At 43.1% G+C, this 21012-nt stretch overlaps 1 protein-coding gene across 1 annotated transcript in view; it reads left to right on the top strand.

Annotated features, from left to right (window-relative positions):
- Positions 1 to 21012, top strand: part of LOC126418899 (aminopeptidase N) — a 310305-nt gene that overhangs the window by 22951 nt on the left and 266342 nt on the right. The window contains exon 3 of the mRNA XM_050085916.1: positions 6478 to 6673. Within this exon, the coding sequence (XP_049941873.1) occupies positions 6478 to 6673 (196 nt within the window). The remainder of the gene's footprint in view (positions 1 to 6477; positions 6674 to 21012) is intronic.

Here is a 21012-nt window from a genome sequence, read left to right as displayed (position 1 = left end):
ATGTTCTCCGCAGACTGGGTATCGGAAAAACAAAAATCAAAATATTTTTTCAGGTATCGGCTGATGAACGGAATGATTTCTTTTTTTCTTCATCATTAGTCGACACCAACGCAGTAATGACCTATAGTCCGCAATAGTCACCATACTACTTAACTATCCACTTAGTTAATAATGCCAAATATGACATACTGCTTAGAATAATGCGACAGCTAAAATTTTCAGATAATGCTGAAGTGGTCTGAAAACTACTTGAAAATCGTACAGCGACGTATTGTCTACGTGAACGAAAAGTCGACCCGGAGGCATTTTCTCTCAGAAACGTCACAGGGTCAGTATTGATCCCACTATTGTTAGCCCTTATGCGTGAAATGATACCTCGTTGTGTCTTCATTTATGAGTCCACATCCTTGACGTAACTTCTGAATGCTAAAACCGTTTTAACAGTCCACCGCACGCTGTCAGTATTTTATACAGCTGAAATTTACATTACTGGCCTGTTTAGGCCTATGACCAGTTCCAGATGCAGTCGCTGAAATGAGCGTCATGTGAGTGACACACATAAAAACAGTTCCACGTTGCACTAAATGGCTTTTTAATATGATTCTGATTTCACCGACGCAATAGTATTTTAAAATGGCCACTGACCGAAGCTGGCCAGTGATGTAATAGATGACTCAATGAAGTTCATCTGTATAAAAAACTTGACAGCCTACAGTCATCACTTGGAATGGTCGTAGCATTCAGTATCTCGTCGGTTCTGCCCCCCCCCCCCCCCCCCTGCAAGTATCGTTTATATGTTACTATCAGCTTTACCGAAGTGGCAGTACTAAAGACAATACTGCGATCGTCCAGACGAATGATGATAAGCCATCAGTGGTAAGATGGACGAAAATCGTGGGACTTAAACTACTCGTAAATGCGAAGGAGTTCCAGTAATTTTAGTTATCCCATCAGAAATTAACGAGCTCTAAGTTTCTCGAACCATTGCCTCACATTCTTGGCGATGGTATTCCGGTACCTTCTCTAAAACAGTCAATAACTTGAATGTAACATTGGAACAGCATCTCATCTGGGCAGCAGAAATATACTGCCTCCACATGCTGAGAGACTTCCGACTGCCTCTATACCCTGAAAAGTTCCACAGGATGCGGAACGTAAATTCGTTTTACTGAACCTCCACTATTGCGAAGAATCAGATAGGACACGAGTAGCGAGAAGACTAGACGGTTAGAACTAGCCACGATTGCTCGTGTGTTTTACATCTGCAGCACCCGTCTATTTGAGCACGCCAGCTTTTCTTTCGTCCAATTGGGTTGGTTACTACCAGACAAGTTACATTACTACGATACGCTATGATTACTTCATCGGCTCCTTAGTATACATACGCCCCAGTACCTCACGTCAGGGTTTCAGTACCTGTCATCTTATCTAATCGAAACAAAAAGTCTCGCTTATCTAGTACCCTAGCTTTGCCCATCCGTAAAACAAAAACATTTGCGAACACCTTCTCTGTTGTTGCTGTTCTTCTCGGAACAAGCTGCCTCTGGACTCTACACAAATTAAATGTTCTTTTACTTTTAGGAGTAAGCATTTCCTCCTGTCAGCCTCATTACGTTTGCACAAAAATTACTGCGTACGTCCATTTTCGCTCTATCAAACATTAAAGCGAAATCTCCTATCATATTCCATTTATGCAACGTTCTCTCCAAATTTCCCAATCAGTCACGTCACTTTCTTTTCCGTTAATTTCATTAATTGTATTTTATCGCTGTATTTCATCACGTTCCTCTTACTCTCCCTTTTCCACTCTTCCACCTACATCCATTGCTGTTAGCCCTTATAATTTAAATCTGCCTGCGTGTTATTTGTCATTATTCGTCTACATCCCATGAACTATTATAAACGGTATTTTTTTTTAAATGACATGATGCACCAGGCTGTGTTTTAAATTACTTTATTTGCACTTTATGTGACAGTCATTTGAATAGGTTCACATTGTGAGATACGTAGTAAACATTACGTGGTTCGTTTCCCTGCTGCTCGTGGTATATGTGGCATTTTAATAAGGTTGTAATGTTATCGTTCTCGAAAGAACTTTGCATGTCATGCACCTAATATTTCATAAGATGATCGTTGACGACTCTCTAATGTCCACAAATACGCATGGCACACGATATTTTAGCAATCTGACAACGATGTGTCCACATCTGTTACTATAGGTGCACTTGAAAATGGGCAATGTCTGAAACTAGCAGTGAAAATAATATATATATTTGTTTTTGTAGACTGCATTAACTAAAAAATGTTTTATAATGTTGTACAACAACAACTGTAATGCAAAATATGTGAAGTACCTGGTTAGATGTAAGGGAGACCTGATGGCCCTAGACGTCAGGATAATAAATAAATGTATAGTTCAAACCGCATAAACTATTTTCCTGCGTCTAGGTTGGAGATAGAGATACCATTCTTGTTCTTTCCGTAGCATACAGTCTCAAGTATGCATCAGTCGTGTGTGATTGTCTGTGGGCAATGCTTGTAATGTATTTTGTTGGGTTTGCGGTGATAATGATGGGTAAGATTTCAAAGGAAAGGAGGGAACGGAAACGATATCAGCAACGCCAGGGAGGCCGGTACTCTATACTCACCATACTATCGTCGAACCACCTCCTTGTGTAACACGAGACAGTAAGAAGGGGCCTTTGGATTTAACCTACGAAAAGGTCTTGGCAGCCAAATACTAGTGGTGGATATTTCTAATGGGGCTCTTCTGGATAGATTTTCATTACACTAACGTGTGCTGGCGGTCCCATCCATGTATACAGAGTGTCCCGTTTATCTTGATCACCCCAAACAACTTTCTGACCAGAATCAGAAAAAAAAATGTAACAAAAGAGTGTTGTTTAGCTACAAGAGAGGCATCAACCACATAAATATGACAGTCAACTTAATAAGCAGAAAATGGGGATCTTTAACAGGATTTTTAGTGCTACGATCCATTGTAGCGCACAAAAATGGACAGAAGATTCAAAGGTGCTCGAACTGGTGACCATGGACTGCGGTGCACTGCTCCATGCGTTCGATAAAATAATTCATCGCCGCTTGCATTGTTGTCTCCCGAAGTGAATTACACGTAAACACGATACCTTCCTGCGATGTTCTCTGGAGTTGTTGGATTTTTGTGACAGACAGTGTCTTTTATGCATTCCCAAAGAAAAAAGTCCCGAGTATTTAAGTCCGAAGGAGACCGAACAGGCGTAGCCGCTATTCCTCCGCGATCAATTCTTCTGGCAAGATATCTTCGGTACAGAACACAAAGCGCACGCAAGACATAATGTGGTGGACAGCTATCCTGTTAGTACTATATAAACATTCTGGTTCTTAGTGGCTTTTCATCCAGAAGGTGACGAAGAATTCGTGTGACAGAGTTCTCATACTGGCTGACGTTTAGGTTACCAGTGATGAAATAAGGCCCAACAGTGGTAAGACCAAGCATTATACAATAGACATTAACGCTCCATTGACGCTGATGTTCCTCCTGCTTAACCCTTTGTAGATTTTTGCTGCACCAGTAACGGATGTTCTTTATATTTGCCTGTCCTGAAGGGACGTTCATAGGTAAAAAGAATATCGGAGAAGAAGTTCTAGGAGGCGGAGATTTCCTGGTGTGGCCAGTGAAGAACTCTATTCTGGAAATCATTCTCATACAATTCTTGGTACATATTTGCTTGATAAGGATGGAAGTAGTGACGTGCTAGAATGCGATGTTCATTGGTTTTAGGAATCTAAGCTGCCGTGTGCTCACGTGTGGATTCACTGCTGCAGATGCGAAAACAATAACTTTTGCAGCTTCTTCTGTGCGATGTCAACAATGATAGTGTTGTCTTCTTTTTTCCCGAGGTGTCACAACAAGACGAGAAAACATCAGGTGGATTCTTGCCGGGATATCGCTCTCTGTGGAGTTATTCTGCCTGAGTAGCATTTCGCCTACTTTCAGCCACGATAAAAAAAAGCAAAGATGATACAGTTTTTAATCTAGGACTACCTCTACTGCAGCCAACATATCGTTTATAAGTCCTACAGTCCCCTATAGTAAAGACTTCGTTTTGATAGTGACAGAGCGGTGTAAGCAGAGGCGAGGTATGGCTCCGTCAACAAACTCGAACATTTTACAACGACGGTATCAACAAACTAGTCTCTCGTTGGGAGAAAAGTGTTCCTCGCCAGGGTGACTATGTTGAGAAATACGTATGTAGACATGAGGAACAAAGATGTAGAATTTTAATAACATTTGTCTTATTTAAAAAAGCTTTAAAAATTTTCACATGAAAAATTCTGAGGCATTACTGTGCTCCATCGATGAGCAGCATTTCCACGTTCTCTTCGTTGGTGTGCAGTGTACACACACAAACCTTCAACTGAAGACGGTTGAGTAAATGGCTGGTGTGCATTTCTTTTGTGTGTCCATTTGTTTCCTGTCAACTACAGCAAATTACGTTACCCGGGTACCTACACTATGTGATACTACAAGAGGATCAAAGTCCATTTTGTGTTATGCTTTCCATACGTGAATGGTAGATAAGTTTATCGAGATAACCAAATAAAAAATCTACGGTGACGTGTAAGAAAAACGTACTGTTGTTCATATATTTGTAGCGAACAAAGTTACAAGAACGGAAATCCTCCTGGTTAATGTTCTCCTTGTTGTTAAATAACAGCTGCTTGACATCCAGTATACTATTGTAACTGTCTGACGAAAGTCATGAGACAGCTCCTAATATTGTGTCGGACCTCCTGTATGTCGGGTGGAGTGCAGAAAGTCGATGTGGCGTGGACTCAACAAGTCGTTGGAAGTCCTCTGAAGAAATATTGTACCATGCTGCCTCTGTAGCTGTTCATAAGTGCGAAAGCGTTGCCGGTGCATGAGTTTGTGCACCAACTGACCTCTCGATTATGTCTCATAAATGTTCGACAGGATTCAAGTCGGGCGATCTTGGTGGCCAAACCATTCCTCGAACTGTCCAGAACGCTCTTCAAACCAATGGCGATCAGATGTGGCCCGGTGACCGTTGTTTGGGAACATGAAGTCCATCAAAGCAAACTGTCTTCAAGGAGCCGAACATAACAATTTCCTGTCAATGATCGGTACAGTTGGACCAGAGGACCCAGTCCATTCCATTTAAAACCAGCACACATCATTATGCAACCACCACCAGGCTACAGGTGCCTTATTGAGAACTCAAGTCCATAGCTTCGTGGGGTCTTCTCACACTCGGACACTACCATCAGCTCTTACCAGCTGAAATCAGCACTCATCTGACTAGTTCACGGTTTCCCAGTTGCCTAGGATCCAACCGATAAGGTTGAACTTAGAACTACTTAAACCTAACTAACCTAAGGACATCACACACATCCATGCCCGAGGCAGGATTCGAACCTGCGACCGGAGCGGTCACGCGGTTCCAGACTGAAGCGCCTAGACCGCACGGCCACACCGGCCGGCCAAGTTTAATGACTGAACATACAAACGAAAGATAACAATAGCGAAAAAAAGTCTCCTAATTGACGCCAACAAAAGTTCACTTCTTATTTTTCACAAAGGTTCGTGGTGACACACACACTAGTAACAGTCCAATTCCGAGACGAAGACGTAATCTTTGACGGTCACAGTTCACGAGGTCGGCATCAGGCGTGAACTGAACTTCGGGCTTGTTTCTAGCCCTTAAATATGTCTCCAGTCAGTCAGATTTCGGCGTAGTGATACTTCCTGCAGGCCGTGGCTCGAGCTACCCCTGCAGGAAGTAGTGCTCTGAATGTCTGTTTCCATTATCTTGTATGTAAATAGCCGGTTTTTACCATGGTGATTTTGGGTACGTCTTGGCCATAGACAACCTCGTCCTCTGTAGTGTTGTATGGGTTGCTGGCCCTCAGGGGCTACCTTGGCTTCGGCATAACACTGTCCTAACGGATACGTTCTCAGTATGTCCCCCATTGATTTCTGCAATTATTGCACACGTTGTTGTTTCCCTGTTACCACTGACTACGCAAACGCCGCTGCTCGTGGTCGTTAAGTGAAGGCAGTCGGCCATTACGTTGTCGATGGTGAGAAGTAATACCTGAAATTTGTAATTCTCGGTACATTCTTGACACTGTGGATATCGGAATATTGAATTCCGTAACGATTTACAAAATGGCACGTCCTATGCGTCTAGCTCAAACTACCATTCACCGTTCAAAGTCTATTAATCTCCATAGTGTGGCCTTAAACGGGTCGGAAATCTTTCACATGTATCACCCGAGTAAAATTGATAGCTCCTCCAATGCACTGCCCTTTTATACTTTGTGTACGCGATACTACCGCCATTTGTCTATGTGCATATTGCTATCCCATGACTTTTTTCACGTCAGTGTAATACAGTAGAATGTATGCAGCGTACGACGCTGACCATTCAGCGTCAATGTAAAATGATGTTGCAGACGGAACGGGTACTGAGCTGCCGGTGGAGAGGCTGTCCTTCGACCCGGACCGGCAGTTCGTCGTGTTCCACGTGGGCGGCGGGCAGCGCCTCAGGAGGGACTCCCGCTACCAGCTGGGCCTCAACTACACGGGCAAACTGGGCGACGCGCTGCACGGCTTCTACCGCTCCTCCTACAAGGAGGGCAACGTCACCAAGTGAGTACTCTACCTGGCTAACATGGCCGACTGGAAGTGGCCAGCTCCTCTATCTTACAACGGTCCACCGACTTGATTCATCATCAGTTCTCTGCTATATGACTAGGCCCTTTATGTCTCCATTTCCTGCGATCCATTGCTTCCTTCTTAATCTTGCTGTATGTGCTATCGTCCATCAGATAACGCACGACCTAGAATCTCTTCGTCCACCACCTTCTCTTCCCTTCCAACTACGTGTCTGTTTTTGTACTCTTTCCTTCCCTCTTTCTTCATATACACTGACGTAAAAAATCGAAATACCAAAAAATAACGTAGAGTAATAATATTTCGGGGTTACCATTGTCTAGGTAACATATTTAGGTGATTAACGTCGTAAGATCACAAGATAATGTACGTGCGAGACAAGCCACTGAAAATGTGAAATGCTGGTACATTAATAGCCGATGTAGCCACCAGAATGTTGGATGCAAGCATGCAAACATGGATGCATTGTGTTGTATAGGTACCCTATGTCAATACAGGGACGAGTAATGCTGGTTGAGGGTGATCCTGGAGGTCGTCTGATGATGTGCCATAAATGCTCGATTGGAGATAGATCTGGTGATCAAACAGGGCAGGGCAACATGTCGACACTCTGGTAGAGTATGTCAGGTTACAACAGTGGTATGGTAGCGAGCCTCACCCTGTTGGAGAACACCCCCTGGAATGCCGTTCATGAATGGTAGCACAACAGCTCGAATCACCAGACTGACGCACAAACTTGCAGTCAGCGTGCGTGGCATAACCACAACAGTGCTTGAAATCTAGTTTCGCAGGACTGGGCGGATCAGGTTGTGGATAGGGGCCAAGGTCAATTACTGTTAGTTATACAAGAACACACACAACTTTATTCCTCAAACCAATGCACAGTTTTCTCTTTAAAAACAACAAAGATCAATTCACGGCTGAGGGCCCGAGTTTAAATGATTGCTTTTAAAACACCAGGATTTAGAGCAACGGCTGAAGGCCTTACTTAAGTAAAATTACAATGTCTTGTCGGCTAAAGGCCGAAATAGTATTTCAGATCAGGTAAGGAAATTCTTTAGAAGCCAAGCATTTACAAATTCCGGCTAAAGGCCATATTAAGAAAAATTCAAGCTAATTCTTCGGCTGAAAGCCCAACAAAAAAATTTCCTTTACATAATAAAATAGAGGCTTTAAAGATAAGCTTTTACAACAGAAAAACATTTTAAGAAAACTTGAAGTATCTCGTCGTCTGAAGGCCCAAACAACTACTCAAGAATAATTAAAGACAACCTTAAGATAAACACTTACAGAACACGGCTGAAGACCGTGTCAAGAATTCAAGATAATTAAAGAGAAATCGTACAGCCAAGGATTTACATATTAAAGCCACAGATTCTGAAACAAACGCGTCCGAAGGTGTAAATACAGAGCAACAGCCGGCCGGAGTGGCCGAGCGGTTCTAGGCGCTACATTGTGGAACCGCGCGACCGCAGGTTCGAATTCTGCCTCGGGCATGGTTGTGTGTGATGTCCTTAGGTTAGTTATATTTAAGTAGTTCTAAGTTCTAGGGGACTGATGACCACAGCAGTTAAGCCGCATACTGCTCAGAGCGATTTTTGAACAGAGCAACAAGAATTTTAAATAAAAACACGGCTGAAGGCCTAATCTTAAAATAGTTGTTATGAAGTTCGGCTGAATGCCATATACTAAACATAAAACAGACTATATTAATACACGGCTGAAGGCCTGGCACAGGGGTTGCGACCAAATAAAATGACAATCGCAAACAAGAAACAGTGGTGCTCAGAAGTGTTCCAAGGGTCAGCCTGGGGAGGAAACTCTAACCACAGTTTAGATGAGACAGGCAGCCAAACGTAACACTAAACAATCGGGTTGCAACACGACCTAGGGACCGCTGAAGAACCGACCAACAACCTAATCAATTCTCTCTGTCGCAACCGACTAACTGCCTATTCCAGTACGCAGACAGCATTCATCTGCTCAGTGGAAATCACAGAAGCTACACACAATTCGACGTAAACACACTTGCACAAGAACTCGAACAATCGTAAAAGCAATCACTGTGGAACAAGAAGGACGAATAAATTCGACACACAGAGAGTTTCCACAAGTGGTCGGCGACCAATTACATGTCTTCCGATGAGACGACCGGCCGAACGACCAACCCAGGTCGTTCCCACTCAAGTTACGCGTGTCGGCGACGATCGGGCGAGTCTTGGCTGTCCAAAGCTGAGTGCAGCTCCAACCCTGCTCAATTCCATGTCCGTTCGGAACTCGGAGACACGACGACCCGGGCACACTGGCTCGGACCCATCGGCAGAGGTAACTGTTTCCCATTGGCGACGACATATCCGCACGAGGAAGGAACCGATCCACGTCCGGCAAGATGACCAACTGACGGGGCCCAGCGGTCAAAAGACCAAATACACGTCGCCCAATGAGACGACCAACCAAACGACCAGCCGAACGACCAACTGGCGGTCGTTCCCGTTCCAGTCTCCTTCCGTCGGATAGTTCATGTGTGTGACCAGCGGTCGGCAACTACTGACTGTCCGTGCCTCACTGGCGCTCCGTCCCCAACTTCACTGCTGCTGCGCCCGGACTGAACTCTAGACAGACGACGACCTGGAAATACTAGCGGTCGCTCCAGAGATAGTACGACAGTGCACTTATCGACAAGCGCTGCTCTGCCACTCACGGGCAAGCAAACCAGCAACTTAGTGAAGCCAGTAAATCGAATTAAAAAAAAAGGCGACAGAACCATAAGACAAGATGACGAGCAATAAACGGCATGACCGCCAGCCGCGCACGGCTCAGTGCTCCTGCTGTCACATGAAGTCGCATCCAGACCATAACTCTAGGTGTTGGTCCAGTGTGTATAGCACACTGACAGATTACTTGCACGCCCTCAGCTGTCCTCCTTCGAAGCAACACACGGCCATCACGGGCACAGATGCAGAACCAGCTTTCATCAGAAAACACAACAGACTTCCATCCTGCCCTCCAATTATCTCTCGCTTGACACCACTGAAGTCTCAAATGGCGGTGATTTGGAGTCAGTGTAATGCACGCTACAGGGCGTCTGACACGGACCTGCCCACTGAGTAGCCGATTTGTATGCTATCGTTCGTCACTGTGGTGCCAGCTGCTGCTCCTCTTGTTGCTGCAGATGACGACGCGCCGGAACCATACGCCGAACACGATGTCTTTGCTCTCGGTAGTACCACATGAACGTCCAAACCGCGGTCTTCTTACGATCGTGCATTCTCGTGACCACCGCTGTCAGTAATCACGTACAGTGGCTACATTCCCACCACGTCTTTCTGCAGTATTGCAGAAGGAACTTCCAGCTATTACCCGACCTCTATCAAACTCACTGAGGCGTTTATAATGACGCCTTTGTTGCCTTAAAGGCATTCTTGTCTAACTTCAACTCGCCAATTTCGAAGATAATTAACGCTCACTACCATTACAGCGTGTGTTGAAAGCAAACTGTGGTGTGCATACTGTAAGACGTTCAGTACACACACCATCAGATTATTTGACTTGTCGCTATAACGAAGTAGGCGAGTGTCAGCGTTATGTCTCGTGGTCTTATCGTGGCGTGTTTATCTTCCGCCGTTAGGTTAGACGATAGAAATGCCACTTGCACGCTTAGAGTAGCAGATTGACGGTGACCAACTTTAAGCAGAACTGGATTAATTTTCACACACATTTATTAAAATAATAACAAGCATAAAAATTACTTAACTTGGTTCTGGATGCTATTTACAATTGACAATCTGAAGTTCCTTCGGTATTGGTACGTTAATCTTATTCTCACATATATCTCAGATATTTGACAAAAGTGTCCATACATTTATCTTCATGGCTATGTACAGGAATATGGTAATTTTGTTAGGCGCAGGCTGAAACTTGACTATAGACTGGTACAGACAATTGCAGACTGGTACAGACTGGTGCAGACATATGCAGACTGACTAATCGGAGGTCTGTACACTCGTTATAGTACCTCGTGCATTCTTGTATCACTGCGCGAGTGTGATCCGCGAGGAGAAAAGGTTCTACGTTAGCAGCAATCTCATTGGCTGCATTACATATTAATACGCGGATCGGCGGAAGCAGAATTTGGTCTGTCTCTATGGCAGCGCCATCTCGTAGTGCGGAGACAGACGAGCGCTGTGCCTGTATTGTTGTGCTTAGTGGGGCGCGCTCTAGTGGGAAAGTTGTGTACCCGCTGATTGCGCAGAACTACGTACAAAACACAAACCTAATTTGTAACCCCATAATGACGCTGCTAGTGCCACTCTTATGGTGAGAAATTTGGACAGACATCATCTTTCAGATGCAGAAGCACCAGTACCAACTTTCTTTTGCAGTCAAGATGTCACACAACTCTTTCTTCGTGTTGCAATTTCTTCTGTCAGTGTGTGTCCAATACAATTTTTTTTTCTTTTTATTACTACATGGAATAACATGTATACTATAGTATTGACTTTCAAATGTTTCATTACTACTGCAGTTCAAAAATATTCATGACACACATTAATTTTCACAAAATATTCATGACACACAAATGAAAAATTCTTTCATCATTACGTGCTATTGCACGTTTTTTAATAATATTTTTAAAGCATTTTTATAAAAATGAAATTTGTAAAATATTCTTAAACCTACGTTCATTTTTCTTTCAAATTACAATTGATTTCAAATTACTGCTATTCCTTAACATCTACAAAGTTGAATCGCACTAATCCTGTGTGCCAGATTGTCTTTACACGTCACATTAAAATTTGAACATTCACACACAAAAAATGCACTGTAAACTTAACCTACTACTCACCGTAAAATTTGCACTACTGAGCGAACTTCTTTAAGTCTTTGTATGGATAGAGTCCTTTGATCTTCTCAGATTATACGTCATCCAACGAATAGCTACATCCATGTGGTATGTCTATGATTTTGTAGGGCCCGGCATACACCAGTTTCCATTTCTTAATCTTTTTTGCTAACAGAGATGACTTGGGATGACTGCTTATTAGCACCAAGTCACCTGAATCATACAGTGTTACCTTCTTTATTTTCTTATCATGCTTCTCCTTTCGGTGCTCCGCACACCTCATTAAATTATTTAAAGTCTCAGCTATAATTTGTTCGTGAGGTACAACTTGCCTTGGTACAGTCGGTAATGGTGACAGCCAACTGTCGGTTTCATTCTTTCCAAACATGACTTCTAGTGGAATATAACCGGTGGCTGAATGTGGCAATCTATTGTGGAGTTCCTCAAAAGTCGAAACGTATTCTGCCCACTTAGTGTGGCGATTCGGAATGTAAGTTCTCATCAACCTGTTCAGTTCTTTAAAGGTACGCCTACAAGACTGCTTTCAGGGTTAAATCGGGGCACAAAAATGTATTTAATACCTTGCTCTTGTAGAAACGTTTTCCATTTGAGACCAATAAAATAGGTGGCATTATCGGATACAAGACCTGTGGTTTGCCAACATTAACAAAATATTTTCTGAATGAGGGGTGTGGCAAGTTTTTACAGGATACAATTTTAGAAATTTGGCGTCATATACAGCAAATATATATTTCACGCCACCTCTGCCAGTGGATAGTGGCCCTAGAATGTCAACACAAACTACTCATAATGGTTTGTTAGGAACAACAGGGTGCAATCCACTTACAGTGGGCAGATTTGTAGGTTTCGTCCTTTGACAAACTACACATGTCCTTACAACATTCTGAATTATTCTTCTCATATTCCTAAAATGACATTGTCTTGCGAAAAGAATACATTTTTCAATGCCCACGTGTCCCCACGAAAGGTGGACATGCCAGATTAAATCACTGATACATACTTTTACATCTACATTTACATCCATACTCCGCAAGCCACCTGACTATGTGTGGCGGAGGGTACCTTGAGTACCTCTATCGGTTCTCCCTTCTATTCCAGTATCTTATTGTTCGTGGAAAGAAGGATTGTCGGTACGCTTCTGTGTGGGCTCTAATCTCTCTGATTTTATCCTCATGGTTTCTTCGCGAGATATATGTAGGAGGGAGCAACATACTGCTTGACTCTTCGGTGAAGGTATGTTCTCGAAACTTTAACAAAAGCCCGTACCGAGCTACTGAGCATCTCTCCTGCAGAGTCTTCCACTGGAGTTTATCTATCATCTCCGTAACGCGTTCGCGATTACTAAATGACCCTGTAACGAAGCGCGCTGCTCTCCTTTGGATCTTCTCTATCTCATCTATCAACCCTATCTGGTACGGATCCCACACTACTGAGCAGTATTCAAGCAGTGGGCGAACAAGCGTACTGTAACCTGCTTCCTTTGTTTTCGGATTGCATTTCCTTAGGATTCTTCCAATGAATCTCAGTCTGGCATCTGCTTTGCCGACGATCAACTTTATATGATCATTCCATTTTAAATCACTCCCAAAGCGTACTCCCAGATAATTTATGGAATTAACTGCTCCCAGTTGCTGACCTGCTATTTCGTAGCTAAATGATAAGGGATCTATCTTTCTATGTATTCGCAGCACATTACACTTGTCTACATTGAGATTCAATTGCCATTCCCTGCACCATGCGTCAATTTGCTGCAGATCCTCCTGCATTTCAGTACAATTTTCCATTGTTACAACCTCTCGATACACCACAGCATCATCTGCAAAAAGCCTCAGTGAACTTCCGATGTCACCCACAAGGTCATTTACGTATATTGTGAATGGCAACGGTCCAATGACACTCCCCTGCGGCACGCCTGAAATCACTCTTACTTCGGAAGACTTCTCTCCATTGAGAATGACATGCTGCGTTCTGTTATCTAGGAACTCGTCAATCCAATCACACAGTTGGTCTGATAGCCCATATGCTCTTACTTTGTTCATTAAACGACTGTGGGGAACTGTATCGAACGCCTTGCGGAAGTCAAGAAACACGTCATCTACCTGTGAACCCGTGTCTATGGTCTCGTGGACGAATAGCGCGAGCTGGGTTTCACACGACCGTCTTTTTCGAAACCCATTCTGATTCCTACAGAGTAGATTTCTAGCACAAATACACCACAAGTCCTTGTTAACATTATTTATTTATTATTTTGAGCTTTTCCTCATTACAGAGGTTTATCTCCAACATAATAATTTACTTGGAAATTACAACACAAACAATAAACGTTCTTAAACTATAATCTCAAAATATTTCTCCAGGTGTTTCGATCTTGTGTGTCCTCTTCCTCTGCGCCCATTCTTCTCATTATGTGCTGTACATTTTGGAGCGAGGTTGTCATAGGTCGTCCTCTTCTTCTTCTCCCCTCCGGTTCCCACTCCAGTATTAATTTTGGTATTCTGGTTTTCTCCATTCGTCGTACATGCCCGTACCACTATAATTTCTTCTTATCCATTACGTCATATATTATTTCTTTTATTTCCATTCTCCTTATTACTTCGGTGTTCCTTATCCTTTCTTTCCTGGAGATTCTTGCCGATCTTCTCCAAAAGTCCACCTCTAGAGCTTGTAATTTTTTGATGTGCTTCATGTTAATTGTACAGGTCTCCGTTCCATATAGAACCACACTCTCTAATATGGATTTGTATATTAATTTTTTAGTTCTGCTCATTACATTCCTGCTCCATAAGACTGAGTTAAGCATCCCAATGACCCTCCGTCCGCTACTAATTCTTTTATTGATTTCTGACTCTGATTTTCCCTCGATTTCTAAAATGGATCCCAAATACCAGAAAGTGTTTAACTTTTTGATTTTCTTTCCTTCAATGTATAGCTCATCTGAATCATTAATCAAGTATTCTGTTTTTTGGTAATTAATCTTCAAACCCCAAGTTTTGTGTGCTACTGCTAGTTGATTGCACATATAGTTAGCATCCTCCCCACCTTGTGCTACGACTACTTGATCATCAGCAAATAATAAATGATGTAGGTAAACTCCATCTCTTATTTCTAATCCCATACTATTACATTTACGAGACCATGTTCTAAGGCTAATATCTATATAGATTTTAAATAATGATGGTGACATGGGACAGCCCTGTAAAAGGCCTTTGCTTGTTCTAAATTTCTGTGAAAATTTATTACCAACTTTCACTTGGCAAATGTTATCTTTATACATCTGTTGTATTATTTTAATCAATGAAGGCTTTATGTTTGCCATATGTAGTGCTCTCCAAAGTAATTTTCTTGGAACAGTATCATGCGCTTTTTCTAGATCTATGAAAATTAATCCTATATTTTTTGATTTTTCCCTATGTTTCTCCAAAATCTGTCGTAATGTGAAAATATGGTCTACACATGATCTCCCAGCCGTGAATCCACATTGTTCTTCTTGGGTTCTAAAATTTTTTTCCAGTTTGTTTTTAATTACTTTCGCAGAAATTCTCATTAATGTATTTGTAACACAAATTCCTCGATAGTTTGAACAAATTTTGCGATCCCCTTTCTTAAATATTGTATTAATGTAACGTAGCTTCATCTCGTTGGGTATTGAATCTCCATGTATCATTTTGTTGAAGAGCTGTGTTATCAGTTTCACAATTTTGTCACCACCATATTTCAGACACTCCAGATTGATATTGCCTGTTCCCGGTGATTTACCATTCTTTCCTGTTCTCAACGCCTTAAGTACTTCACTTTCTAAAATCTGGATCTCATGATCTTCATGTCCTTTATCTTCCTCTGTTCCTTCTTCTAGATATTCTTCTCTGTCCTCACTCAATAATTTTTGGAAATACTCTTCCCATTCCTTTTGTGTTATCAGTTGGAGATTAGTTTTGCTTTTTGTATCCTGTCGAAGCCCTTTCAATACTGACCATGCTTCTTTTGCTCTCCCAAATCCTAATTTGCTATTCACCTTGGCACATGTTCTTTCCCATGCTTCATTTTTTGCCATCCTTATTTTTTTCATCACTTCATTCTTCTTTTCCTTGTATATTGATCTTGTTTCTTCTGATTTATCATTCAACCACTGAAGGAACGCATTTCGTTTTTCTCTAACGAGGACCTCTAGTTCCTCTGACCACCACTCTGCTGCACGGTTGTAGTTGCTATCTGTTTTACCCAACACCTCCGTTGCTATGATTTTCACATTAGCTTTTATACAGTCATATATTTCCTCTGTACTTCCTTCAAATGATTCAAAAGATGTTAACATCTTTGCGGTAGTATAATACTCCATTTTGCACAGAGTAATGGCTACCTATCTGATTTCCACCCGAAGCTAGGAGTTCTTGTCTGACTTTTCCCAAGGCGGGATCTTCGTCCTCTAACCTAGCCAGTTGCTTGCAGGCCTGCAGGAACTTTTTGCGACAAGTAGGGTCTTTCGTGACTAAAATTTTGTACTCTGTTGCCTGTTCTAGTATTGTTAGCTCAGGCAGACCTTGCGACAACCGTGACAAAGAATCGTTTACTACGTTGTCACAACCTTTTATATACACTACTGGCCATTAAAATTGCTACACCAAGAAGAAATGCAGATGATAAACGGGTATTCATTGGACAAATATATTATACTAGAACTGACATTTGATTACATTTTCACGCAATTTGGGTGCATAAATCCTGAGAAATCAGTACGCAGAACAACCACCTCTGGCCGTAATAACGGCCTTGATACGCCTGGGCATGAGTCAAACAGAGCGTGGATGGCGTGTACAGGTACAGCTGCCCATGCAGCGTCATCAAGATATCACAGTTCAAGAGTAATGACTGGCGTATTGTGACGAGCCAGTTGCTCGGCCACCATTGACCTGGAGAATGTGCTGGCCAGGGCAGCAGTCGAACATTTTCTGTATCCAGAAAGGCCTGTACAGGACCTGCAACATGCGGTCGTGCATTATCCTGCTGAAATGAAGGGTTTCGCAGGGATCGAATGAAGGATAGAGCCAGGGGTCGTAATACATCTGAAATGTAACGTCCACTTTTCAAAATGCCGTCAGTGCCAACAAGAAGTGACCGAGACGTGTAACCAATGGCACCCCATACCATCACGCCTAGTGATACGCCAGCATGGCGATGACGAATACACGATTCCAATGTCCGTTCACCGCGATGTCGCCAAACATGGATGCGACCATCATGATGTAAGCAGAACCTGGATTCATCCGAAAAAATGACTTTTTGCAATTCGTGCACCCAGGTTCGTCGTTGAGTACACCATCGCAGGCGCTCCTGTCTGTGATGCAGCGTCAAGGGTAACCGCAGCCATGGTCTCCAAGCTGACTGTCCATGCTGCTGCAAACGTCGTCTATCTGTTCGTGCAGATGGTTGTAGTCTTGCAAACGTCCCCATCTGTTGACTCAGGGATCGAGACGTGGCTGCACGATCAGTTACAGCCAAGCGGATAAGATGCCTGTCATCTCGACTGCTAGTGATACGAGGCCGTTGGGATCCAGCACGGCGTTCCACATTACCCTCCTGAACCCACCGATTCCATATTCTGCTGACAGTCATTGGATCTCGACCAACGCGAGCAGCAATGTCGTAATACGATAAACCGCAATCGCGATAGTCTACAATCCGACCTTTATCAAAGTCTGAAACGTGATGGTACGCATTTCTCCTCCTTACACGAGGTATCACAACAACGCTTCACCAGGCAACGCCGGTCAACTGCTGTTTGTGTATCAGAAATCTGTTGGAAACGTTCCTCATGTCAGTGCGTTGTAGGTGTCGCCACCGGCGCCAGCGTTGTTTGAATGCTCTGAAAAGCTAATCATTTGCATATCAGAGCATCTGCTTCCTGTCGGTTAAATTTCGCGTCTGTAGGACGTCATCTTCGTGGTGTAGCAGTTTTAACGGCCGTAGTATACATTATTTGAAATTGATACTCAAATTGTTCAAATGGCTCTGAGCACTACGGGACTCAACAGCTAAGGTCATCAATCCCCTACAACTTAGACCCCTAGAACTTAGAACTGCTTAAACCCAACTAAGTTAATGACATCACACACATACAGGCTCGAGGCAGGATTCGAACCTGCGACCACAGCGGTCCTGCGGTTCCAGACTGAAGGGCCTAGAACCGCTCGGCCACATAGGCCGGCCGAAATTGATAATGCTGCAGAGCAAGCACCCATCTAGTCAATCGTTGTGCATTAACTTGCATGTCAGCAAAAAACTTAAGGCCTGATGATCACAGAAAATTTTTACATTTTTTCGGTACACGTAATCTGAACTTCTTCATTTCCCATACTACTTCTAGTGGTTCGAGTTCTGTGTCTGTATATGATCGTTCACAACTTGACAACACTCGGCTTGCGAAACCGATTATTCTTACGTTCTTGTTTCACCTTCCTCATCGATCTGGAATAAACAAACGTCTAGTCCGACAGTGGAAGCGTCTGTAGCAAGGCAAAATTCCTTTGACATGTCAGGATGTGACAGTAGATTAGCATTTAAAAGGGCTTGTCGTATTTGTTCAAATGACTGTTGGCACAGTTCATTCCATATCCAGGATGTACTCTTTCTCAACAAGTTTAACGGTGTATTATCATTTAAAAGCCGGTCAGGTGTGAAACGTCTGAAAAATGACACTAGACCCAGAAATTCCTTTAACTGTTTCTTGGTTCTAGGAAGAGGGAAGTTATCAATTGCTGCCATTTTCTTCAAAATGGTTCAAATGGCTCTGAGCGCTATGGGACTTAACATCTGAGGTCATCAGTCCCCTAGACTTAGAACTGCTTAAACCTAACTAACCTAAGGAAATCACACATCCATGCCTGAGGCAGGATTCGAACCTGCGACCGCAGCAGCAGCGCGGTACCGGACTGAAGCGCATAGAACCGCTCGGCCACAGCGGCCGGCCCATTTTCTTCGGATCAGGCACAATGCGTGTAGGTGATATTACATGACCAAGAAATTTTATTCTTTCCCTTCCAAATTTGGATTTTGCGAGGTTTGCGGTTACGCCCACGTCAGAAAATCTTTTTAGTACGCGTGTCCATGTGGATTTCCCAATCGGCAGTAGGTATTAATAAGTCATCGACATACAACGTTACTCTGTCCAACAAATCTGGTCCCAAAACTGTATCGAGTGCTGCAATGGAGACACCTGCACTAACATTTAATCCTAATGGTAAAATTTTAAATTGGTAGCTTCTGCCAGCAAACAGAAATGCAGTGTACCTTTGCGATGATTCAGTTAGCGGGATTTGCCAATACGACGAACGCATATCGACAGAGGTGAGACATTTAACTCCATAAAACTTCTGTATCTGTTCATCCAGGTTTTCTGGTCGCGTTCTGACAGGTACAATTATACTGCCGTCCGCTTTCGCTACTGCCACTAAGGGACAGCAGCACGGAGATAGAGATGGTTCAAGTATCCCCCAATCAAGCAATTTTCTTTTTTCCTCCCTAACTGCCTCCTTCTTTGACCATGTGTAGTTTGCGTGACAGAAAGTATGTTATAGGTGTAGCCCTCGATAACACCGGATTTTTCCGAAAACTCATTCTCATAATCTGTAAGTAGCTGAGTCAATTCGTTTTGTTGTGCTTCAGTCTAATATTCTGACTCCATGACTTTCATGGCTATCAGTTTCCTTTTTTCCTCTCTGTCTTCAGTAATAAACTTTTTATAATATGCTTGTCTTGTACGTAAGTCAGAATATAAATTCATTACCTGTATGCCTTCGAATTTAGACTGAAAGCTCCGGCAGTATTTACCGTGCACTTACCGTGTCCTCAACAATGTCAAAATTACACGTCTACCGTCACTCATAGGGCTTACTTCCCCGCACAAGAGGTCGATTTTTGCGTCCCTCTGGCGTAAAAATTCCATCCCAAGGATGCAAGCAACACCTAATCCCTTCACAACTAGGAACGAGCTTTTCATTGCTTCATTTCCTACAGTAAACTCGACTTGCACCTGGAGCTTTATAATATGAGATTGTGCACCTATTGCGTAACGTTCCCACTATAGGTTGTATATTTCTGGACTGTACAACTCCTTGCGTAGTCTTTCTTGGACGCTATCGAACCAGAATTTTTGCAAGAATGCACCTTCAAACTGTTGCATCGTTAGACATTTTTCGGACACGTCGGTGGCCCACAGTGCCGCGTCACCGTGAATAAAGGAGACCACTAACTGTATTCTTTATCTTTTCGTCCATGTCCTGGGAAACACATTCCTGAAGCTCTTAATGAATACCATAGGCTGGACATTTCGTTTTTGGCTATTGAAGGATTGGAATGTCCAGAGTTTTATCACATTTTCCTCCTTTTTGCACATCTGATTGCTACTTTCTGTGGCATTCATTACTTCGTGACGTGCGCTGCACCGTATCGCATATTGTTCGTGGCCGTAATTCACATCAGGTTGCGGTTGCGCACTCTCGCCCTGCATACCGTCTGCGTTATTATAGTAATCAGTACGCGGAGTCGGATTCATTATCTGTCCGTCACTGTTTACATAGCTTTCCAACACAAACAGTCTCCGCGCGACCTCCTGTTGCCAAAACGGCAACTCCTCTGTTACACGGGATTTGATCTGTGTTAATTCAGCGTTTAGTGCGGCAGCGCTAGCGTCAATATTTACACTTGCGGCCGCAGTCGCTTGTTATACAGCCGTTTTTACATCGCTTTCAATCTTTGCAGATATCTCACAATCCTTTACTTCTAGCCATTCATTAAATTCTTTTTCGACTTTTTGAGCTTGCACTTCTAAATATGTATCAATACTTTTCCGTGCATCTAACTCCACATTAGCCGGCCGCGGTGATCTAGCGGTTCTAGGCGCGCAGTCCGGAACCGCGCGACTGCTACGGTCGCAGGTTCGAATCCTGCCTCGGGCATGGATGTGTGTGATGTCCTTAGGTTAGTTATGTTTAAGTAGTTCTAAGTTCTAGGGGACTCATGACCACAGATGTTAAGTTCCATAGTGCTCAGAGGCATTTTGAACTCCACATTATCTACGCGGTTGGTTAAAGTCTGGACATTGTCTTCTAGCCTGGCCTGCGGTATCTGTAGTTTTTGCACCTCGCCGGCTAGGCTTTGCACAAAATCAGGTATTTCTTTGAAAGCGTCTCGCGTCTCGGCAAGTTCGCTTTGGATACTCTTTAGTATCGTTTCTAGTCTTTGGTCTCGCTCTCTGTCTTTCTGCTCACGCTCATGGAGCATTTGAGCAGGTTTCTCTTCTCTTTCTCTTTCCCTCTGTTCTGACGTTTTTTCTTTTTCCCTTTCTTTCTGTTCTCTTTGTCGTCTTGATCATAGAACATCTGAGCAAATTTCTGATCTCTCTCCCTATCTCTTTCTTCTAACCTGCGCAGAAATTCTGCAAATGGGTCTACAATCG

The sequence above is a fragment of the Schistocerca serialis genome, chromosome 9, assembly GCF_023864345.2.
Source record: "Schistocerca serialis cubense isolate TAMUIC-IGC-003099 chromosome 9, iqSchSeri2.2, whole genome shotgun sequence".
Taxonomy (NCBI): Eukaryota; Metazoa; Arthropoda; class Insecta; order Orthoptera; family Acrididae; genus Schistocerca; species Schistocerca serialis.
Note: the sequence above shows the minus strand (reverse complement) of the source record. Positions and strands in the feature narration are given on the sequence as shown.